The sequence below is a fragment of the Rhinichthys klamathensis genome, unplaced genomic scaffold, assembly GCF_029890125.1.
Source record: "Rhinichthys klamathensis goyatoka isolate OS25496 unplaced genomic scaffold, OSU_Roscu_1.1 h1tg000133l_1, whole genome shotgun sequence".
NCBI lineage: Eukaryota > Metazoa > Chordata > Actinopteri > Cypriniformes > Leuciscidae > Rhinichthys > Rhinichthys klamathensis.
In genome coordinates this window covers 2618024-2641243 of record NW_026606668.1, presented here as the reverse complement: position 1 = coordinate 2641243, position 23220 = coordinate 2618024, and the positions used below count along the sequence as shown (strand labels likewise).

The window sequence follows — 23220 nt, the reverse complement described above, 5'->3', positions numbered from 1 at the left end:
AAATATTATTATATACGTTTAAAATGATAATTTTTTTTGGTCTTCTGCAACTTTGTTTCCCCATCTTATTCATTACAAGAAAGTAAAATAAAATAAAGATGGCGATATTTCATGCATGTTCTGTTCATGCAACACTTGAGCACATTCAGCAAAGATGCATTAAATTAATCAGTTGACAGCAAATACATTTGTTACAAAAATATATTTCAAATAAATGCTGTTCTTTTGAAGTATATATATATATATATATATATATATATATATATATATATATATATATATATATATATATATATATATATATATGTATACTATATATATATATATAAAAATCCTGAAAATAAGGATAAATTTCCACCAAAATATTAAGCAGCACAACCGTTTCAACATTGATCATAATAAGATATGTTTCTTGAGTAACAAATCATCATATTAGAATGATTTCTGAAAGATCATGTGACACTGAAGACTGGAGTAATGAAGCTGAAAATTCAGCTGTGTCATCATCACAGGAATAAATTAGAAATAATCAGAGTTTGATTTATGAATAAATTAGACAACTTTTTTCATCATTTACTGATAAACGAGAGTCTGGGTGTTTTAATGGTGTTGATATTTAACCTCACAAATTATACTTTGTTGGCTTAATTATTTTAAATTATCTACTAAAAATGAATAACCATTGAATAATGAAAAACAAACATAAAAATTTATATATTCACACCACATTACTAGATTCGGTAGGTACTATACTACACTCAGGACAATCAAATCACAAAAAAAAAAAAAAAAAAAAAAAAAAAAAAAAAAAAAAAAAAAAAATCCCACTGTTCTGAATTCTTCATGGGAAATTCATTTTATATACGGACACAGTGATTTACTAGAACAGGGTCTTGGAAAGATGAAGATGTCATTTTCAGCACAGCTATGGAAGTTTTAACAGCCTTGTTCTAAAATTGGATATTAAAACTACAAGCATGTTGAAATGCCTCTCTTGTTCTGACGGCCATATGGTCACACTGTCGGCCTGTTTGACAACTTTATAATGAACATTCTGGATCTTTCCACTTGTGGTCTGACTACACTTGAGAAGACTAAGAAACATTCGCAAACAATTAAACAGCTGGCCGTTGCTTTTATGAAAGTGTGATTTTTGGACATGTAAAATGGTTCTTCTGACAAAACAATATTGTACCAACTATTTTTCATAGTTAATACATTCAGTTTATTTCACACTTTTTGAGTTCAGACAAAGGAAAGAGTCCAAAGAGTGAGCTCTGACTAGTCTTCCCTCAGTCCTACGGTTTCTTCCTCGGAGTCATGAGAGGAGGGCAGGGGAGAGGAAGGTGAAGGGAAGGATGAGAAACTGGGGCTGGAGGGGGAGAATGGATGGATGGGAGGAGGACAGGAGAGATGCCTCAGGGGGAGCAGGGTGGGGCTCAGAGGGGGAAAGTGCACGACTGAAAATGATGAACTATGAACAGCGCCTGGAACACAGCCTCAGGACATTTAAACACAACCATCCGAAAACAGTAACTGTGCACACACACAAAATATCCTAAACCAGTCCTTTAAATGTCAAATATTAAATGTATATATAGATGTTATATATTATTAATTGTATAATACAAAAAACAGGGAACATAAAACACATTAAATTGATATGTAAATGAGAAATATCTACATTTGTACTGTTTAAATAACAATAATAATAAGTTATTATTATTATTAACCTTAACATACCTATTATATATTATGATATTTAATTAATATTGCATTATAATTGCAACATCATTTATAATTACTATAGACTAACAAAACATTATCATTATTATATTTATTATATCATATTATATAAACTTAGAATTAGAAATAGTCATTTATAACTACTGTAGACTAACCCTAATACTATATATATTATACATGATATTTAATATTACATTATAATTACAATAAGTTATTTATTAGTTACAACTAAATATACATGTATACACACACACGTGCGTCTGTGAGAGAGATATTACATACATATATATATACACTCACCGGCCACTTTATTAGGTACACCTGTCCAACTGCTCGTTAACACTTAATTTCTAAGCAGCCAATCACATGGCGGCAACTCAGTGCATTTAGGCATGTAGACATCGTCAAGACAATCTCCTGCAGTTCAAACCGAGCATCAGTATGGGGAAGAAAGTTGATTTGAGTGACTTTGAACGTGGCATGATTGTTGGTGCCAGAAGGGCTGGTCTGAGTATTTCAGAAACTGCTAATCTACTGGGATTTTCACGCACAACCATCTCTAGGGTTTACAGAGAATGGTCCGAAAAAGAAAAAACATCCAGTGAGCGGCAGTTCTGTGGGCGGAAATGCCTTGTTGATGCCAGAGGTCAGAGGAGAATGGCCAGACTGGTTCGAGCTGATAGAAGGGCAACAGTGACTGAAATAACCACTCGTTACAACCGAGGTATGCAGCAAAGCATTTGTGAAGCCACAACACGCACAACCTTGAGGCGGATGGGCTACAACAGCAGAAGACTCCACCGGGTACCACTCATCTCCACTACAAATAGGAAAAAGAGGCTACAATTTGCAAGAGCTCACCAAAATTGAACAGTTGAAGACTGGAAAAATGTTGCCTGGTCTGATGAGTCTCGATTTCTGTTGAGACATTCAGATGTTAGAGTCAGAATTTGGCGTAAACAGAATGAGAACATGGAACCATCATGCCTTGTTACCACTGTGCAGGCTGGTGGTGGTGGTGTAATGGTGTGGGGGATGTTTTCCTGGCACACTTTAGGCCCCTTAGTGCCAATTGGGCATCGTTTAAATGCCACGGCCTACCTGAGCATTGTTTCTGACCATGTCCATCCCTTTATGGCCACCATGTACCCATCCTCTGATGGCTACTTCCACCATGTCACAAAGCTCTAATCATTTCAAATTGGTTTCTTGAACATGACAATGAGTTCACTGTACTAAAATGGCCTCCACAGTCACCAGATCTCAACCCAATAGAGCATCTTTGGGATGTGGTGGAACGGGAGATTCGCATCATGGATGTGCAGCCGACAAATCTGCGGCAACTGTGTGATGCCATCATGTCAATATGGACCAAACTCCCTGAGGAATGCTTCCAGCACCTTGTTGAATCTATGCCACGAAGAATTGAGGCAGTTCTGAAGGCAAAAGGGGGTCCAACCCGTTACTAGCATGGGGTACCTAATAAAGTGGCCGGTGAGTGTATATAAATAATTTTTCCATTTTATTTTTTCAAATAAGGACATTCATCAAATGTCCCTAAAGGCTGGTTTTGTCAAATTTGTCCTCAACTTACAGCTAAGTAAACACACCTAAATACATAGGCAAATTACAAGGCGTTCACTGAAAAAGAAAAGCACAAATGCAGGTAAAGTCACAGGATCACACGAGCACTTCAGGACAAAGCCAAACAGCAACCAAGATGCGCGACGCAAACACACACACAGACTCACACATCCGTCTAAACCCAGTCAGACAGGTCCATTAGTATGAAACATTAATGGGGCCGTACATCCGTGTTTCGGGGAGGCGGGTGGGTGAGGGGTTTGGAGAACAAAATCTGAACATGCGTGTGGACTTAACATGTTAGGAGAAGATTAGCAAAAACTTTTAACATACTCGGTGGTCTCACATTTTGACCTTATTCATTGTATAGCATAAAATAGAGCATAAAATAGTCCTTAGTGCCACACGATTATATGAGAGCTCAACATCCAGCTTAAAAACTACAGCTCCAGGACCCGCCATCACATGCTCAACAAATACCAAGCCCTCTCTGCCTGGGGGGCTGCACTATCTACAGCGAATAACCGCTGTTATTGTGAAGGAGCTTGGCAAAGTGCTGAACACCCAGCCAATATATCCCTCCGATCTGAGGGCAGTCGGCACTGCTGTGGATAACTAGGGCTGGGAATCATAAGGGATTTACAGATTCTGGTTCTGATACCAATTCAGTTTAACAATTCTATGTTTGAGGACCATTTATGTAAAAACTGCTTACAAGCCATGCAGCTAACTCAACTACGCCACTAAAAATTAACATATGATTGCACAATAGCTTATACTAGCACTGAACGATTTGGAGATAATGATTTGACTTCTGATTTGAAACACCAAGTTGAAAAACTCCAGGGCTGCGTCCAAAAGCTTAGGCAGCTGGCTTGTTGCCTTATCAGGCAGCGACTTAGCAGGCAGCATTTACATAAAGGTACCTAACAAAACTGATTTCAGACATGCTTCTATGGCAGAGTAACAGTTTAATGATCTACCTTAAAGAGCGAGCTTTGGTGATAACCAAGCAAATATTATTATAATAGTAATTTCATGCTAGAAATAACATAAAAAGTGGAAAACGTTGGTCAAAAACGTACCGCAACTTTCAGACGCCATCTTTAGTTTTTTGCTCAACTTGCACAGAATTGGATATCAAAGGTAGCGAATAATGCATATATATATGCTGCCTTCAAAAATGAATAAATAATAATAATAATAATCAGGAGACAGGAAGTGAAGCTTACTTGGAAAGCATCCTTCGAAGGCAGCATTTTTCCGCTTTCAGATGCAGCCCAAGTTTAATGTGCTACTTTGTAGCGATAAAATTTGGCCCAACATTTTGTGACCAAGTATTTTATTATTATTTTAGTCAAAATTATATTTATATTTATTATGATGATGTTTTTATTATTACCACTACTAGTAATATAAAAATGTATTTTGTTTAATATTTTTAATAGAACTCGATTTATTTAAAAGAATTTGAACTGGAGAAGGTTTGGCTCAGGAATATTATGATCTGCACAGGATACTTAAGGAAGGCTACCAAGAAGTGTGATTGAAATAATATTCAATAGCCAAGCCTTTATCATTGTAGGGGTTGTACATTTACATCCAGAATTCCACAGAAATCTTCTGGAGGACAGAATCCAAGTGATGGGGGATATATTTTTTGTGGACTGATGTGAACAAGTCATCATGACGAATAAAGCAAGCTAACACTGTGTTGCAGAGCATAGGGAGCTCTCTCTCTTGAATGACAACATTAACTATGGCATCAACTAAAGGCCCAGGTATACTTCATTTCTATTTTCACTTGCACATGCGGTGTTGTACGCGCACCGACCGCGCGGTCACAAATTGGCTGCGTGCAGATAGGGTGTGCGGAAGTCTGCGGACCCTCCTGGTGACGAAAATTACATCACGCAGACGGTGCGTGGACTGGACACGGATGGCAGAAAAATACTTTGGGCTTAAGTGTCGCACTTCATAAAGTTGCTGTAGTCCAAGTAGACCACCAACTAGTGCAAATCGAGTGAATTATCCATTTTTCCACTACTTGATGGGAACAATTTAGTTCTTTCTGTAGTGGATTTCTTAAAGGGGTCATATAATGGTACATGCACTTTTACAAGTTGATTGTACTGAAATGTGTGTTGGCAGTGCCTGTACACAAACATCATAAAATGATAAAAATCCATCCAGTGTTTTTGTTTTAATCTCCTTATATGTTTTCCCCTGCCTCAAATCGAGCCGTTCGAGCCTGTGACGTCACAAGCTCGCACGCCCCTCCCACGATTGTTGAATGACAGCCGCGTTTCAACACAGACCCGCCCTCGCTCGTGAGGGAGCTGTCAATCATAGTCTGCGCGGACAGGCGCAGTCATTGTTGATATGCTGGAGCACTGTCTATGAGCAGAATGGCGTCTAAGCGATTGTGGTGTTCTGTTCTTGGGTGCAATAACGAACACAGCAGTCATTTTAATGTTCCTAAATCCGAACCGCTGAAGACGCAGTGGCTGAGTTTGTTTTCGAAGGGAATATTCCCCACAAGCAACGTCAATGCTTTCATATTTGCGCGAATCATTTCACACACCAGACTGCTTATAAACGAGGAGGGTCAGTATAAAGCTGGTTTTGCTAAGAAGCTGCTCCTGGACCGGTACCAACTATTCGTGTTCCTGCTGAACCTCTCCAAAATAACTGAAGTGAGTGTAACGTTTTTTTAACCTTTAATATTTATATTAATCTTTGCAAATCGCTAGATGCACGCTTCACAATGAATGCGTCTAAGGTTTACACTCAGGGTACATTACGGCATGTTTTCTATGTACGACGTTCTCAATATAATTCATAATCCCACGTCTATAATGAACAACGCGTTATGGTTATTGTGTTACAAGCGGTGTACGCACAGAACAGAGAGGTGGGGTGAGCAAAGCTCATTATCATTTAAAGTCATATGCACTGAAACGGCGTGCTGAAAACAGAGCTGTTTTTGACCAGGTAAAATAAGTGTTTTCTTACAATACTAATGAGAATTTTTAATTAAAGTATATTACAAAGTTTTAATTTAGACTCTAAAGAACCATATTAGCTTGTACAAAAATGGCATTATATGACCCCTTTAAAATACACAAAATAGAAAAAAAAAAAAAAAAAAGTAGAAAAATATGTACAAAAAAGTTAAATAAAATTCATGTGAAGGGTCCCTCCACAAGTTGGTACTTCTCAGTCTTAAGGTACTGATATGTCCCTAGAGATTTTACCCAAAGTGACGAACAGTACACTTAATTAAATGCCTTGCAGAAGGGCACAATGGTGGTTATTCAGGGCTTGGTCTTGTGCGAAACTTCTCTTTTACCAGCTCAGATCTTTAACCACTATACTAAATCCATCTGAATGCAATGTTTTTAGTCATAAAACTGCTATACAAATTCCATTGCTTAAAGATTTGCTTTCGTACATATACCTGTCCTGTAGCAGCATTTCCCATACGGTAAATACCGTTATAACCATTAAAAAATTTCCAAGGATTGATAGAATAATTTGTCGGATATACTGTCCGGTATAATATATGTACATGTTCGCAATTGGGTAGGGATGAGTCACAACAGACAGCTGACTAAATAACTAAATTAACAAATTATATTTAAAATAATAATAATAATAATAAAAACAACAATAACAATTTCATTTAAGGTTAATAGTCAACTGTCACTGTGCCAGTGTGTCCCATCCCTACCCATTAACAATACTAGTAAAAAATGCTGGGTTGTTTCAACCCATGTTTGGGTCAAATATGGACAAACCCAACCACAGGTTTTAAAAATTAAAAAAAAATTAAACCAATGGTTGGGTTTGTCCATATTTGACCCAAACATGGGTTGAAACAACCAGACATTTTTTAGAGCGTAGATTGAACATTTATATGCTCTCAAATAACAAATGCATCTGGAGGGGAAATATGAAAGGTCTGAACTGCACTACTTTGCTAGGCACTGACATCACGAGATGCCGTATTTTCCAACCTCCCGAAACAATCAGCAGGAGATTCCACATTCTCACATGCCTAGCCGAAACACTGCTTTGATGTGAGAATCCACAATGTGCTTCTGTTTCAGTGTAATACTTTAATATTTAATAGGCTGAGTCTATAGAGTCCTTGCGCTGGGTGACTGCTCTTCAAACGCTGGGACTTTATGAAAGTGCTTCGAATAAGCGGGTCCCCCTCATCTCCTCCTCAGTCTCATTATTTTCCAGCCTTTCATTTCTCCTCCCTCTTTTCCTCCCTCTGACAGGCAAACCCATTTGAGGCCGCCTCTACATTCTACACCATAGCGAGCTTGTTTCTGCCTGTGCGGAGGCCTAGGAATGGACACACACACGTCTCAGTTTCAGCGCTCTATATTCAGGACCTCCCAAGAGCCAACACGTCCCGTTCTGCTGTTCATATAGACGGCCAGCAGCGAGCACAAAGCTTTCAAAACGGCTCCACACACCCCAAAATATGTTTTGTTTAGTTCTGAACAGTCAGCACACACAGGATGAGATGCAGTTACCCACGGGCCCAAACACTCTTCTGTTCTGTGTGTGTGTGCGTGCGCTGTGTCTCTCTCTCACACATTTGTCAAAAACAGGAAACAGTAAGGGTTGTTGGCCTGGTTTCTTTTCTGCCACTAAGCAAAAGTTTTTTTTTTTTTATGGGACAAAATCCTCTCAGAAATACAGACTACATTCCCTTAGTTTCATTCGGCCATAACTCAGTCTCTTGCTCGCACCAACACAGCCACATCGGTCTTTTTCCACTCCCTTCATTTCGACAGCCATCCATTTCTAAGCCACTGTTCCCCTCTCTCCGTGTCCCACAGCTGGAGGTGAAATCATTAGTGCCCCCGCTCCCCCTTTCCATGCTTTCCTCTTCCTCTCTCTCTCTCTCACATCATCCCTTCTTTCTCTCCCGTCGCCCGCTCGCATTCCTCCCCCTCCCCCTTTCCCTCCCTCACAGGGCCGGGTCCGCCCCCAGAGGCCGTTGTGGCCAATCACAGAGCTTCAGTCAGCTAGCCCTCCTCCTCCCTTTGACTGTAAACACCGTGGAGTAAAACTGGGCAGGAACTGCCTTTTGTTTTTTGCACCATCTACCCTCCCTCTCGCGCTTGATTTTAAAAGGCCAGCAATGACAGAACAACATTTCCCAACATGTACCAGAACAGTTCTTTGAATGAATGATTCAAATAGTTTCTGAGGATGAAAAACCAGCAACAGTCTTGGTACAAAATAAGCCACATACAGTGTCCCCAAAAAGTATTTGGACACTTACAGCTGAAGAGTGTAATCGAAAATATTTTCTCTCATAATCACTTTAAATGCAGAGACTATTAGCAATCCAAGTTGATTTCCTCAAAAAGTGGTTCTGTGCCATCAAAACAATGTTCTGTTTTTTTGATTGTTGTTCATTGTTCATATTCATTCATAACATATCAATTATTTTTAGTACACTACTTTTCAACAGTTTGGGGTCAGTGAGATATTTAAATGTCTCACAAAACTGCATTACAGCACAAATATTCTATTTTAAAATATTCTAAAACGCAATTTACTCCTGTGATGGACAGGATACATTTCATTACTCCAGTCTTCAGTGTCACATGACCCTTCAGAATCATTCTAATATGCTGATTCGGTGTTATAGAAACATTTCTTATTAATGCTGAAAACAAATGTGCTGCTTAATATTTTTTTTTTTCAAGATTCTTTGTTTACCAGAACAGCATTTACAACCTTTTGTAACTTGTATTATTAACTGCCACTTTTGACCAATTTAATACATTCATGCTGGATAAAAGTAATAATTTAAGAAAAAAAAAAATCTTACTGACCCCAAACTTTTGAACGTTATATGTAGAAATGAATGCAATCCAATAACTGACATCAAGTATATTTAATAAAACAATTCTAAACCAACATTTCATTCATTTTTTTATGAAATATTATTGGCAAACATTTAAATGCACATTGTCATATTAACAGTTACCAGTAAGGAACTATGCCGATTTAAAATCTCATGAGCCTAAAGTACAACACAACAAAATAAGCTAGGAGTATATGTTTGAATCACTAAAAAGAACTGACTCACAAGAGTCACTAGGGTCAAGAATGCCTTTGTCTCTGCACATTAGTCAGGGTAGGAGAAAGTATTTTAACATTGAAGAAATAGCTTATATAATCAAATGTTTTACCAGATAAAACCACATACTGACAAACACAAAAATTGGAGCTAAATTGTAATTGGGCATTTCATTTGTAGCACCTTGAGTAGTACTGCTAAATTCTCTTGCAAAAGTCAATGTTAAACATGAAGAATTTGGCTGATTGTTAGTCCACGTTAGTAACCGGCTATAAGTAGTGATGTCTTACCTTGTCAGTGGCGTCTGCACACGCATGCTCTGAATGATAGTGGTATACTCCTCCCATTGCACCTAGAGACAGCACAAGAACAGTTAACTCAACAGCCAAGTGTATTGAAGCAGCTAAAACACTATAACCATGTGATGCAGCATAATTATTTACAGCTTGTATGATATGTTTGGCAGTCAACAGTTTCAACAGGCCCAAAAACAGACTCTTGATCCAGCAGCTTTACAGGATATCAGCAGCATGTTGAGACATCTGGGCAATACTTTAATCTTGCCTGGTGTGTTATTACAATAAACGGAATCACAATCACCATCATATAATCACAGTCACACAACCCAAATGATCTCTATACTGTTTAATGCTGCAGCAGTATAAGCTCCTGTAATACAATTGTTGTTTGTAAAGGATAAACCATATTTACTAGGGCCAGTCTTTGCTAATTAAACGATAAAGGTGCTCTAGAGGTGATGATGATCCATTGATGATGACGATATGTTATTGTTTGACAGAGAGACAGAGACAGAGACAGAGACAGAGACAGAGACAGAGACAGAGACAGAGACAGAGACAGAGACAGAGACAGAGACAGAGACAGAGACAGAGACAGAGACAGAGACAGAGACAGAGAGAGAGAGAGAGAGAGAGAGAGAGAGAGAGAGAGAGAGAGAGAGAGAGAGAGAGAGAGAGAGATTAATCCTAGATTATAGTATGGTGCTTGCATGACAATACATCCAAAGCCTTTTGTTTTCTTAGGGTCTTTGTTTTTGAGTTTCAAATTTTTATTTTTTTTGCCCGTCTGTGTTTGTTTGCGTGTTTCCAGTGTCTCTGTGAACGTTTCATCAGACGAGCACAGGATTACCCTTGAACAATCCATAAAGTAAAAAAACCTCTCTCCAAGGACAAGGACGCTTGTGTGTATGAGCGAGGAGTGTGTGAAGTGCCCACAAAAAAGCTTTTTATTTGAACTCGTGCTTCTATTTTTTTTCTGTCACCATAAGTTTTTTTTTGTCTATTTTCTCTCAATGACAGAGTGAGTGAGTGAAGCAAGGAGTGACTGACGACACTGAGATAACAGGGAGAGAGAGGGAGCGAGAGAGATGAGGAGGATGTTGACACAATATCATGCACTACCAACAACTAGACCATCTCAAACAACCAATTAATCCATCCAAAGTGAGACTGTCTAGTTTATCAGGAGTTAAAATTTGGAATATTTTTAGCAGTGGTGCATTAAAAGGAATGAATTAACTACTAAAAGTGTTTTAGCGTCCTGACAGCATGATGTACACTTTAGTGTGATAAAAGTCTCAAAGCAACTGGAGGCAAGCTTAAAAGTTCTCTAAAATCCATCCCCATTAAAACATGGTAATCATGCCTGCTTATTTGTAAGATTCACCATCTAAATAATTCAATAAACAATAAGCTAATAATAAATATTAAAAAAAACAATACATTGATTGTTTACATAGCATCTTTCCCAAGGTCACATTTCTACGGAGCCTCTAAACTGGGACATGTGATTGGCAAATTACAATGGGAGGAAAAAAATTATATTGTTTTTGCTTTCGCCCGTGAAAACTTTTGTACCCTTGAGAAACTTTGTCATCTCTCATAAAGAACTCAAAAGGTTTGCGGGCAAAATTAAAGTTTCTCGGAGGAACGCAAAACATTTGCAAAAGAACGCAAAAGCATTGACATAATTTTTCCTTCCATCTCATTTTCTTCCAATACCATGTCCCTTTAGGGCTTCATACATTACTGATTAATAATAGTAATAATAAAAAAAAAGAATCAACAATTTAACACACATCAAGAAAATCTGAAAACATTCTTAAACAAGTAGGAAAGTAGGTGTGTTTTGAAATAATGCAAAGGAGGATATAACATATATCTGGTTGCCATTGCCATAATCTAACTTGGTGTATATAAAAGAAAAAGAAAAAGAAAAAAAAACGCACTCGGATGAGGAGTGAGACTCATATTTAGCCTCAGTGTGAACATGGCCTGTGTGTGCCTGAATGTTACTAATTAAACCATCATTAGTCGAGTCGCATCAACTAGAGATGTCTGCACTAAAAGGTAGCCTACATTTTCATGCTGACAGAATCATGTTTCGAGTGACATAATAAAATATCTGACAGACTAGCAAATTTCTTGCGGAGTAATGATGATTTCAGTTTCTCAATATTTAAAGCCCTCTGTAGTCATGCCAGCCGTTGCCATGAGCAACTAAATATCTATTAAAAAAAAGTATAAATATGTTTATTTCAATGCAAAGCAATAAACTGTGCGGCATTTACAAAGTTTGTAGCACAGCTTCTCACTGCTCCAGCTCGTTTAATTTTTTTTTACAATTTTTGTAAATAATTTATCTATCATATAAACATCTAATGATTTTATTTTCTTTGTAAACACATAGCAGGTCGCTAAATAAAACTGGACAGATAAAGAGCGTTTCAGTCAGAATCATTCAGAACTGGCTTCTGAAGTCTGACTGCGCTGTTTGTGTGTAACATTGGTAACATGGTTGTTCTGTTCAACTGTAGCTACATTGACGCATTTTCAGTCCACAGTAACAGGACAAACTCATCGATGACATGTTGTGAAGGATACAAGGGGTACATGATGTACGAGGCACCAAATGACTAGTACACCCACTTTTGCGATGATAATGAAGGGAAAGGCAAGAAGGGGGAAGGAGGGAAAGAGGAAGAGAAAGAGGCCCACAGAGGGAAAGAACAAGAATACAATTTGAATTGAACTGCAAGCAAGACACTCTGCAGAAGACAGAGGGACACAGACTGGGACAATTATTAATTTTTAAAAGGACATCTATCGTCTTTATTTTGATGGTCTCAGTTTGGATTGTGCCGTCACAGTCATCTGCGAGGCTCAGATGATCATGCAGTTCAACTTAATCAGCAGATGGCCAGTAACTTGATGCAATTGCAACATGGTTTATTTATTTGTCAAAGCCAATTTTTACCTGCATCTGGTACGCACAGATCGTTCAGTCTGGACCTCATTTCGAGAGGAGATCCTGGTGTCATTGTGGGGGAAGGGGCACACAAGAGGTGTCCTGAGTAATGTTATGGGAAGGAAAGAGATCCAGGGAAAATGAAGAGGGAGGGAGAGAAAGATACAGGGGATTGAGGCTTCCCCCTCTTGACTACTATCGATTTTTCTCTGAGCTCCAGAGTGCATCAGCTTTATCTGTCCATTCCTGCTCCTCCTTTCCCTCCTGAGCCCATCTATCCATCGTTGGCTTCTACTGTCACACGATTCCTTGCTCCTCTCTCACCCCCTAAACACTACAAAAACAGGCATATCTCCACCTCTACATTATGGAGCAGTGACATTACTCTCCACAAAACATTGACATTCATGAAGTTCCTCTGCTGAAGCACTTTGCATAAGAAATGTAAAAAGGGGTACAAACAGACCAAGGAAAATAAAAGCGAGAGAGAGAGAGAGTGACAGCACTAATGTTGCCTTATTAGTTCTAATTTCTGCGATCAATTAAAAAATTGTTACATTGCACTGGTGTAAATAACATTGTTATTTTAGTAATATGTATATATTATAGTTTAGTTCTTTTTTTAAATATTATATGACTTTTTAGGTTTAATTAATTTTTTTAGTTTAGTTTTAGTTTATTCATTTAAAAACCCTCAAGGTGTTAAAAACCTGTATGAAGTTCTTTCTTCTGCTGAACACAAAATAAGATATTTTGAAGAATTTGGGTAACAAAACAGTTGACTTCCATAGTATGGAGAGAAAAAAAATACCATGGAAGTGAATGTTTTATATCCTTTTATTTAAGCTTTATTTCAAGAAACAGAAATGGTTTAATGTTCTTTAATTATTTTTAATTAAGATTGAATTATTTGAAATGATGAGGTTTAATTATTATTATTTAATTATTCTTCTCATTATTATTGTTGTATTATTATTGGGAGCAAAGGGACAGATGGAGAGCTACAGTTTGTCTTTTAAAACCCAACAGCCAAAAGAAAAAAAGGAGGAAGGAAGGTCAGAGTTGGAAAAGTTGAGCCAACAGAGAGAGAGGAAGTAAAAGGAGTTTAAATGAGCGAGTTCAAGAGTGTGACAGAACATGAGCGAGAGAGAGAAAGATTTGGCTAATGTTTCTCAGCTTGGTTCAGCTTTCCCTCTCACCCCTCTCAGTTCTCCAACACACAAAGAAAGGGACGCCAGAAAGACGCACACATCCACTCCCTCTCTTTCTCTTACTCTCTCATAACATGTAGTACCGTATACCTCTCTCAACAAATCTTCCACAGCCCACTCAAACAAGCTTTGCTTTGGTCTGTCTTTTCCCAGTCTTTCTCTTCTTCAGACATGCATAGAGATGGCTCAAGCTTGCCCGACAGTGACAAAACTGGCATTATAAGCCCCAATCTGTTCCCCTGCACCGAGCCTCTCGGTTAACCTGGGAAAAGATAGCATCTAGAAAATTTAACTCTTTGGCCGGCTCAAATCCCATTTACAGTAATAGGCTCTACAGAGTGAAGCTGAGCCTGGGCTGGGACTAAAGTGGAGTCTTGGTGAAGACTGACGTCAGATGTGAGATTTACACACAGACAAGAGGTCAATGCGGTTTGAGGAAAGCCACACTTATGCTTTGGTCTCCAACAAACACAAAGACCCGAGCACAAGATGGAGCTCCTATGAAAGACAGACACTGGAATGGTGTCCCACAATGCCGTTTGTTCCCGAGTGGATTCTGCTTTGATGAACACTGGGCAAGTCGAACATGGAGTCAAGTCCTGATTTGGACCCATTCAGTAATGACACTGTGATTGACCATACAGACTATTAACACAGAAACTATGCAAAGAAAAGTAAATTGGGTGCACATATACATGTTATACAAATATATATATATATATATATGAAGAGTTTGGTTCCAAAACGCAATAAATCCATTTATATTAATTTGAGTAAAAATGTGTTTTCTTTACCAAGAAAGTGGAAAGATGAAAACCACTATTTTCTGTTTCAAACTTTCACATAGCATTTGTAGGTCGTAATAACAAAAAAAATTAAAATCCAGGTTTTGATTTTCAAAGATTTATTATAAAAACGGATTATTTTTTCCCCAAAATGCAATAAATCCATTTTTTTTTAAAAATCAAAATGCAATTAATCCATTGAATCAATATAAAAGTTTTTTTTTTTCATATTGAAACTGTTGAAAATACACAACAACGTAAGTTTATTAGTATAATATTTTTATTAAGAACAGTAAAGAAGATTGAAAACATTTTTCCTCCTCCCGAGTGCCTCATCTTCTTAATCTCCTCACGTAAATGATTCGATTTCGATGCCTTACGTTTCTTACCCACCGCAGAAACAACCACAGGTTCATCAATGGCGTCAAAATTATTCATTTTTTTGTTTGTTTGTTGATCGAAAAGTACAAAACTAGGAAGCCGGGTGTATTTAAGGCGCTGCCGTTACTGTTTACATTGCGTGGAATGGTGCGTTGTGATTGGTTGAGAGCGGATATATCGCATTCTGCAGAGAAGGGAGACTGCCGTTTGTCGCGGTTTGGAAAGAAAGGGAGAAAACATGACAGAATAACACGGCGGATATCGCATTTTACTTAAAATTAAACATTGACTTTTCAATACCAACCAGATACAATACTGATTTTTGCAGTAACAAATTTTTTTTTAGAAATGGCGTTTATCGCGTTTTGGAACCAAACTCTTCATATATATCCCGCATAAGAGGAAAAATTGGTTGATCATTGGCAAACTTCAGTTAAGTCCAGTCTGATCAGTTAATGACTATGCTGAATTTGGCTCATGATTGAAATCAAGCACATATTTACTTTATGGTGAATTTTCTTACAAATTTTTTTTCAGAATTCAGTCCACTTTTGTAAGAGACAATATTTTTTTGATAAAGTCCACTTTAAGTAAATGTAAAAAAACCTAAGTTTTTTAAGAGACATTCTCCAGAAAAATGTTGGCAGTCCAGAAAAAGTTTGTGACCATTTTAACCCACTCTCTGGCTCTTAGAATTAAACAAGCCATTGTTGCTACTGTACCTTTAACATCTTCTATATGAAAATGAGTCTATTATTGGGCAACCAGTGCATACTGCTGTAGTTCATGCTGAACTTGCTCAATAATAGTTGCTAAATGTGCCTTGATGTTAATATGCTCATGGTTGAGACAATGATGACTTTTCAATGACCATCTTGGTGGACTAGAGTGGGAGCTTATGCATAGTTCAATCTTATTTCAAAATAGCAAGGGAAATACCGTTCAGAAACAATTTGATCAAAAGAATCGTGAACAGAATCATTAAGTAAAGTCAATATTCATATTTCTAGCTTTACGGACTATAGGTTTGCTGACAGCCCTGCCGGTCGATACTCGCGTCCAGATACAAAGTGGCGAGTAGAGTCCTCAAAACGGAACTGTTGAAGAGGTTGCCTGGAGACGGACAAAAGCAGCCAAAACAAACAGACTCTTTTGTTATGAAAATGGAGTGTGAGTAAGTTTTTTAGAGTAACACAATAAGAGTGTGTATGAGAGTTTTACTGCCCTGAACACCACATGGATGAGATTCAGTCATTCATCGTTCCCTACCCCATGGTTTCCCTCATATCCATCTGACAACATGTGAGAAGGAAAAAACACAACTCCTGTCTATCTGTACTAGCTCAAAGCCTGAGACTGATTGCATGAACGGACAGAAGTATTAATACTAGAGACTGCAATATATATATATTTTGTCTACAAAAATGTAATTTTACTTTGACTATAATATGCAAAACATCAAACTGTAAAAAACATTAAAGTAACGGAATCTTAAACCAATTATCCAATATTTTGAAATATATTTATAACAAAAAAAAACTGGATTTTTAACTGGACTTTTCTTGTACTAAAAGCATTAATCAATTATTAACATCTTGTCACTTTTTTTCTGACATTATCTCAAAAATGGTTTATTACTTTGCTTTCTATAAAACAGTTTTCACACAAAAGTTAACAAATTTTTATTAAAATGTTAATTTATTAAAAGGCACACTATGCAGGAATTCTGTTTTTGTCAAACAGCGACCCCTAGAGTCGCTGTGGAGTACTTGTATTTAACATTACTGTCGTAAATACCACTCACGGCCTGATACCCCTTAGAAGCTGTTATATTAAGGTACAAATCTTGCATAGTGTGCCTTTAAATAAGAGATGTGTTTTTGAACTCAACCTGAGCGCTCGTGTCCGCTGCTATCAGTGTCATGGATACATACATAGTGTCTCTTGTGGCGGCGACGCGCAGTCTTCACTCGGACGCGCTCTTCAATCTATCGCCGTTGCGGAGACTCTCTATTCATTCCGGTGAAATCACAAAATAAAATGCACACAAACTTAGAAAGATTTACTTACTAGTCCATCAACAAGATTGCCAGGTCAGCATCACTGTTGCATCCAGTGCTGCTTTTTAGCTCGCGCCAACAAGTGAAAAGCCCGACCGAGAGGGACTCTTGTCAGGTTCCTCACGCGGTCAGATTCTCTTTTCCTAGTCTCTTCCGACCGCGTTTTCTTTGCTTTTTCCATCGTCGAGTATCACGTCTGAAATGCGCGCTAGTGTCTTCGTGCTTCATGTTGTGGTTGATGTGTGTGACGTCGTTGCCGTAAAGCATGTCGTGATTCTTGCGAGATTTGTCGGGGGCGCTCCTCTCAAACTTGCATTGCTGGTTTTTCCAGCGGCGTCCCCCCCAAGCTTTACTACCAGGAGGATTCGCCCTACTATGAGTTTGTTTACCACCGAAATGACTTTGAAGCTGTTATATTAAGGTACAATTCTTGCATAGTGTGCCTTTAAGCAAATTAAAAATATATAGTCCATGACACGTCAATATTCATATTCCTTGTCATGGTGGTACACTAATGTATTTTCACGCAGCTGGAACCCTGTATTGATCAATCACCATTTAGTACCAGTTTTATAACATCTAGTTGAGTTTAGACTTCAAGAAAATAAGTGAATGCTCTCAGATACAAAATGCTTGGCTCTCTGACAGCTGGCTGTCTGTACGACATGAATCCAGCCAAATTCCAGCTGAATTCACACCCTTATTTCACTGGAGTGATGAAACAAGCTTCTTACTGCTGTGGTGAGAACAGTGTGTGTGTGTGTGTGTGTGTGTGTGTGTGTGTGTGTGTGTGTGTGTGTGTGTGTGTGTGTGTACTAATATATATATATATATATACACATATAGCGAGAGAGAGAGACACACACATCATCATAAAGGCTAATATCATAAATAACAGTCTAAAAGGAGCTTAATATTCAATCTAATTTATTTCAACCGCAAACCCATCCTCTCCCTCGTTCCACCTTCATCCTTTTCTCTTTCAACACACCTGGCACCTGTAAGCACTTCTGAGCGTCTGTTCTGCTTTTTTGTTCGCGCTCACTTCTCTCTGAAGATGGTGCCAGGTCAGTGCAGTAGAGGAGAGGAGAAAACCTCCAGCCTTCCTTTTAACACTCGTCCCTGTTCCTCTGTTCCTGGGCTGAAAGGAAACGGCCGTGCATTCTGAATGGTTTATTGAGAGGTAGGGATGAGGACTTGTGCTAATGCTCAAACTGCACTACTGGTTTAAATAATGATCAGGAGCGCAGTCCAATTAAAACAGCTTACTGACACTACAAAGCCCAGCGCTCATCTCCCGCGCTGCACCTTGCCTGCTGAACAGCCCGCCTCGCGAATGTGTGTGCGTGCGTGACGCAGATCTACTCAAGGTGAAAACTGAAGAGTCCTTCAGGGACATCGGCTTGATTTTGAGCCCGCAGCAACAGTTGTCTTCATGTTAAGTGGAGTTCTGCAATGTTCTGATTTGGGCCCAAGTGTCTCATAGAGCTGAGTGCGCTAAAATAGAGCTGTTGTTCTACTACAGATCGGACCACAAGACTTAAACCGGGAATGGACTCATCACAAAACCCACACTAGCTCTGGGGACCAGCTGGGCCCTCATAAAACAAGGTTGGTCGGCCCTAAATGAGAGTCATGAAGCCTGACAAACAAGGAACGACCATCTTAAGTGTGTTCTTAATTCGCAGGAGTTGAGACGCTATAAGATTATGTCTAGCTCTAAAACACTGTGACACTCTCCAACTTCACAGACTTACTGGCAGATTCTCACGACCAATAGTAACAGTTCAAATAAACCACAGCCAATAGGACAGCAAATTAAATAAAATAAGTTCAGGCCTTCCCGCTTAGCTCTCTCCAGCACTGGAAAGCTTTTCTAATATTAATCCAGATCCTAAAGCTCTTTCCTGATCATAACCCTTCATTTTCCAGTGATATTCTTACGAGCTTTTCTCTTTTGTAATGTCTCTCAGCGATCTCTTTCCACAGTCTTTCTTCAAATCTTGCTTGTTCTCTCTCCTCCACTTAAAGCTGATTGGCTACACATTTGTTGTTGTGTCTGGTTGTGTCAGACCAACTTTCAAACAGCGTTTTTCGATTATCGCTTACCCTACCTTTCAGGGTTTCACACAAGTTCATTTGGAGCATTTGATTCAAAAGCTGGTGGATTTTCTTTTTACTTTTGTCATATTCATATATGTATACATGAATCAATTGCATTCGGATCTGCATTAAAACAACCAGAACGAGACTGCCTTGAATGGTGAAATATGAGGTTGAAATATGTTGATAAGCGATAGGCATGTTAAAAAGTTGATGGTCATTTGGAGACAAAATCTGTGGGGCAGCACAGTTTCACCGTGAGTTAGTCCCCGTTTTGAAAGAGCACTGAAAGGACTGAAAACGCCCTAATTCACCAATTATGTTTTTTGCCAGATTAATTTTATTACCTGTTTGAAAAGATTGAGTCAAATGCTGTGTTATGACTCAAACGCCACATCACACTTTCCCACCCTTTTGAATAATTTAGAAAAGACTTTGATCATGTTCAAGCTGTACATGTGAAAACACAACGCTGACCAACAACAGAAAGCTGCTCAATTTGAAAGTGACTTCTGTGTGCTTCATACATCTCTTCGCTATGCTAGTTTTTTTTCCCCTCACAAATTTGCCAAAATCTTGCGATTCGCGAAAAGATTAAAAACACTGTATTATGCATGCCAGGCCAGTAGTTGGCGATGTTACTTTGTAAAGAAACACCACGCGCCTATAGACTGAACATGATATTAGCATGCTCCAGGTATGTGACAGTGAGGAAATTTTCCCACCGGTTAATACATGTGACAACACCGGTAATAACAGTATCACCAGGGGGAGGGACCTCTTTTGCACCTCGCTTTTAAATCGCTAATTCGAAAGTAAAATGCGCTCGAATTAGCGCCAATTTGGATATGGCAATTGCTTGAATGGTGGGTTCATTATTATTCTTAAAGGGGTCATATAATGATACATGCACTTTTACAAGTTGATTGTACTGAAATGTGTGTTGGCAGTGCCTGTACACAACCATCATAATGATAAAAATCCATCCAGTGTTTTTTTTTAATCTCCTTATATGTTTTCCCCTGCCTCAAATTGAGCCGTTCGTTTTTGTGACGTCAATAAAACGGAAGCCCCTCCCACAATTGTTTATTGACAGCAGTGTTTCAACACAGACCCGCCCTCACTCGTGAGCGAGCTGTCAATCATAGTCCACGCTGACTGGAGCGGTCATTGTTGATATGCTGGAGCACTGTCTATGAGCAGAATGGAGTCTAAGCGATTAGGGCTGTGTTGAAAAAATCGATGTTAATTATTTTTAACTGAGTTCCACTTTTCAAGGCTCAGGTGAGCAGCAATGCGTCGCATGGGTAACGCTGAAGCTGAAGCTTCACATATTAGAGACCAATATGGCATTGATTCAATGCGTGACTCGCTGATTTTATTTCCCCGCGGCTTTATGGTAAATACCCGTGACGTGAAAGTGAAAAGGATGATACGACAAATATTTCGCTTTCCTTTGACACGGCAACCTTTTTCACGAATACATATGACTTCAAAGACAGACGTAGGTAATCGCACGCGCTCTGCCGATCTCTCTCATTCACTGTCTGTGCGAAGCCTCTGTAGGCTACACATCACCACGATAAACAGTCTTGTTTGTTATCATTATGAACTTGTTTAACATTCAATACACATGCATGCATGAAGTTCAAAACAAGAAGGGTGTAGCCTTATAAAAAAACGTGAATATCGCGGTTGCTGCGGTTACTTGCAATCCTCTGCGGTTGACATGTCAGTAGCGCGGTACTACAAGATTGCGGTTATCGCGACAGCCCTAGTACTGCTGCTGATATACCTCTGCGTCCTCTGTCGTCTACACCAGTGCAAGTTTGTGAAAGCAGTTGTATCAACACTCTGGAAGGGGGATTGTTCTTTACAACCATCAATACTCCATTCATTTGCAGTTAAATGTCTATAATAAATTGCATAACTACAGTCCTGTAATTCAGGTAACAGCTGAAAAAAAAAAGCTTTTTCAAAAACACTTATCTAAATCTCGAAGATCGGATCAGATCGGATCGAATCGAATAATGATAATCGATTCAAGATCTTGAGAATCGGATTCTAATCGATTCTTGAAATTTGAATCGAAACCCAGCCCTATAAGCGATTGTGGTGTTCTGTTCTTGGGTGCAATAAGATACACAGCAGTCATTTTTATGTTCCTAAATCCGAACCGCTGAAGACGCAGTGGCTGAGTTTGTTTTCGAAGGGAATATTCCCCACGAGCAACGTGAATGCTCTCATGTTTGCGCAAATCATTTCTCACCAGACTGCTTTATAAACGAGGGTCAGTATAAAGCTGGTTTTGCTAAGAAGCTGCTCCTGAATAAAGGATCGGTACCAACTATTCGTGTTCCTGCTATACCTCCAGAAGAACTGAAATGAGTGTAACGTTTTATAAACCGTTATATTAATATTTATATTAATCTTTGCAAATCGCTTGCACGCTTCACCATGAATGCGTCGGTTTACACTCAGGGTACATTACGGCATGTTTTCTATGTACGACGTTCTCAATATAATTCATAATCCCACGTTTATAATGAACAACGCGTTATGGTTATTGTGTTATTGTGTTACAAACGGTGTACGCACAGAACAGAGGGGCGGCGTGAGCAAAGCTCATTATCATTTAAAGGCATATGCACTGAAACGGCGTGCTGAAAACAGAGCTGTTTTTGACCAGGTAAAATAAGTGTTTTCTTACAATACTAATGACAATTTTTAATTAAAGTAGGCTATATTACAAACTTTTAATTTAGACCCTAAAGAATCATATTAGCTTGTACAAAAATGGCATTATATGACCCCTTTAATGAAAAACACAACAAAACCATACAATGACAAACTCGCTTAAATAGGTGCTTTTATGTTTCGCTTTGAAACCAAATCTTCTGCCATCTTGTCAGCCAAAAGTGAGCCGAAATGGGCGAAGTGAGGTGAAATCTGACTCTTGCTGCTGATCTGTGCTGCGAGACGAGTCCTACGACACTCGTTCGGCTCACGCTCCATTGAGCATTCTCTAACTGAACTAAAGGATTTTTATTACTATAAAAAAAAATCTAAACGACAGTGGAGGGCGGTGCGCAGTGGGCAAATGAACACCGACAACACAGACTATCGCAGCAAGCCTAGCATGCGCATATTCGCATAACGCCACCGTTTTCACAATTACCCAAATTTTGTCATTTGCCATGGAGATGAAAACGTTGTTGTTTTCAAAAACTTGCACTTTGAAATACGTTTTCCAAAGTTTGCGTTTTCAGGCCCCTCAAAACGCCACTATCGTGTAAATGAACAGCCAAAACGCAAAAAGATTTCCGTTTGAAAACGGTGTCGTGTAAATGCCCCCTTAGATCCTTAATCCGTTTGATCACCTCCAACACATTCTCTGAATTTCTGTTAACAGTCAGCAGAACTGAGCTCGGTCTGGACCAGCCCCAGGGGGGATTCTACACCCTTCAAATGATCTTGAACTGTCCACATGTACACACACGAGTGCATTCTCAAACACACACTCACGAGGACAAGCCCACTAGAAATCCGTTTCTCTATTGATTTTATGGGACCTGATAGCCCTATTTCTCCCTCTCCGCTCAGCTCTGAGGACAATACCAAACACCTACAGCAGAAAAAGCCTCAGGAGGTCTAACATGGTTCCTCCTTGCATGCATACATGTGCATTTACAGGCAAATAGGAGTTCGATGTGAGGACGAAATATGCAGGAGGTTAAATGGACAGGGAAAGTCAGTGTGAGAAAATGAAAGGGGGAATCGGGTGGACAAAAGAGATAAAGGGATGAGGAATGAGAGCGGGAGAGGCAAAGAGAGAGAGGGCGCTTCTGTATTGAGAGCAGATGGTGTTGAACTCAGGGGATTTCAGTGTGCCGAGCTTCTCTCATTATCAAAGCGGCCTATCTGATCTCAGTCAAAATCACACACACACACACACACACACACACACA

The 23220-nt window shown here is 38.9% G+C and overlaps 1 protein-coding gene across 3 annotated transcripts in view; it reads right to left on the bottom strand.

Annotated features, from left to right (window-relative positions):
• rnf38 (ring finger protein 38) overlaps positions 1–23220 on the bottom strand; it is a 38464-nt gene that overhangs the window by 11256 nt on the left and 3988 nt on the right. For all 3 annotated transcript variants that reach the window (XM_056256834.1, XM_056256836.1, XM_056256835.1), the window contains exon 3: positions 9736–9797. In XM_056256834.1, coding sequence (XP_056112809.1) covers positions 9736–9797 — 62 coding nt within the window. The remainder of the gene's footprint in view (positions 1–9735; positions 9798–23220) is intronic.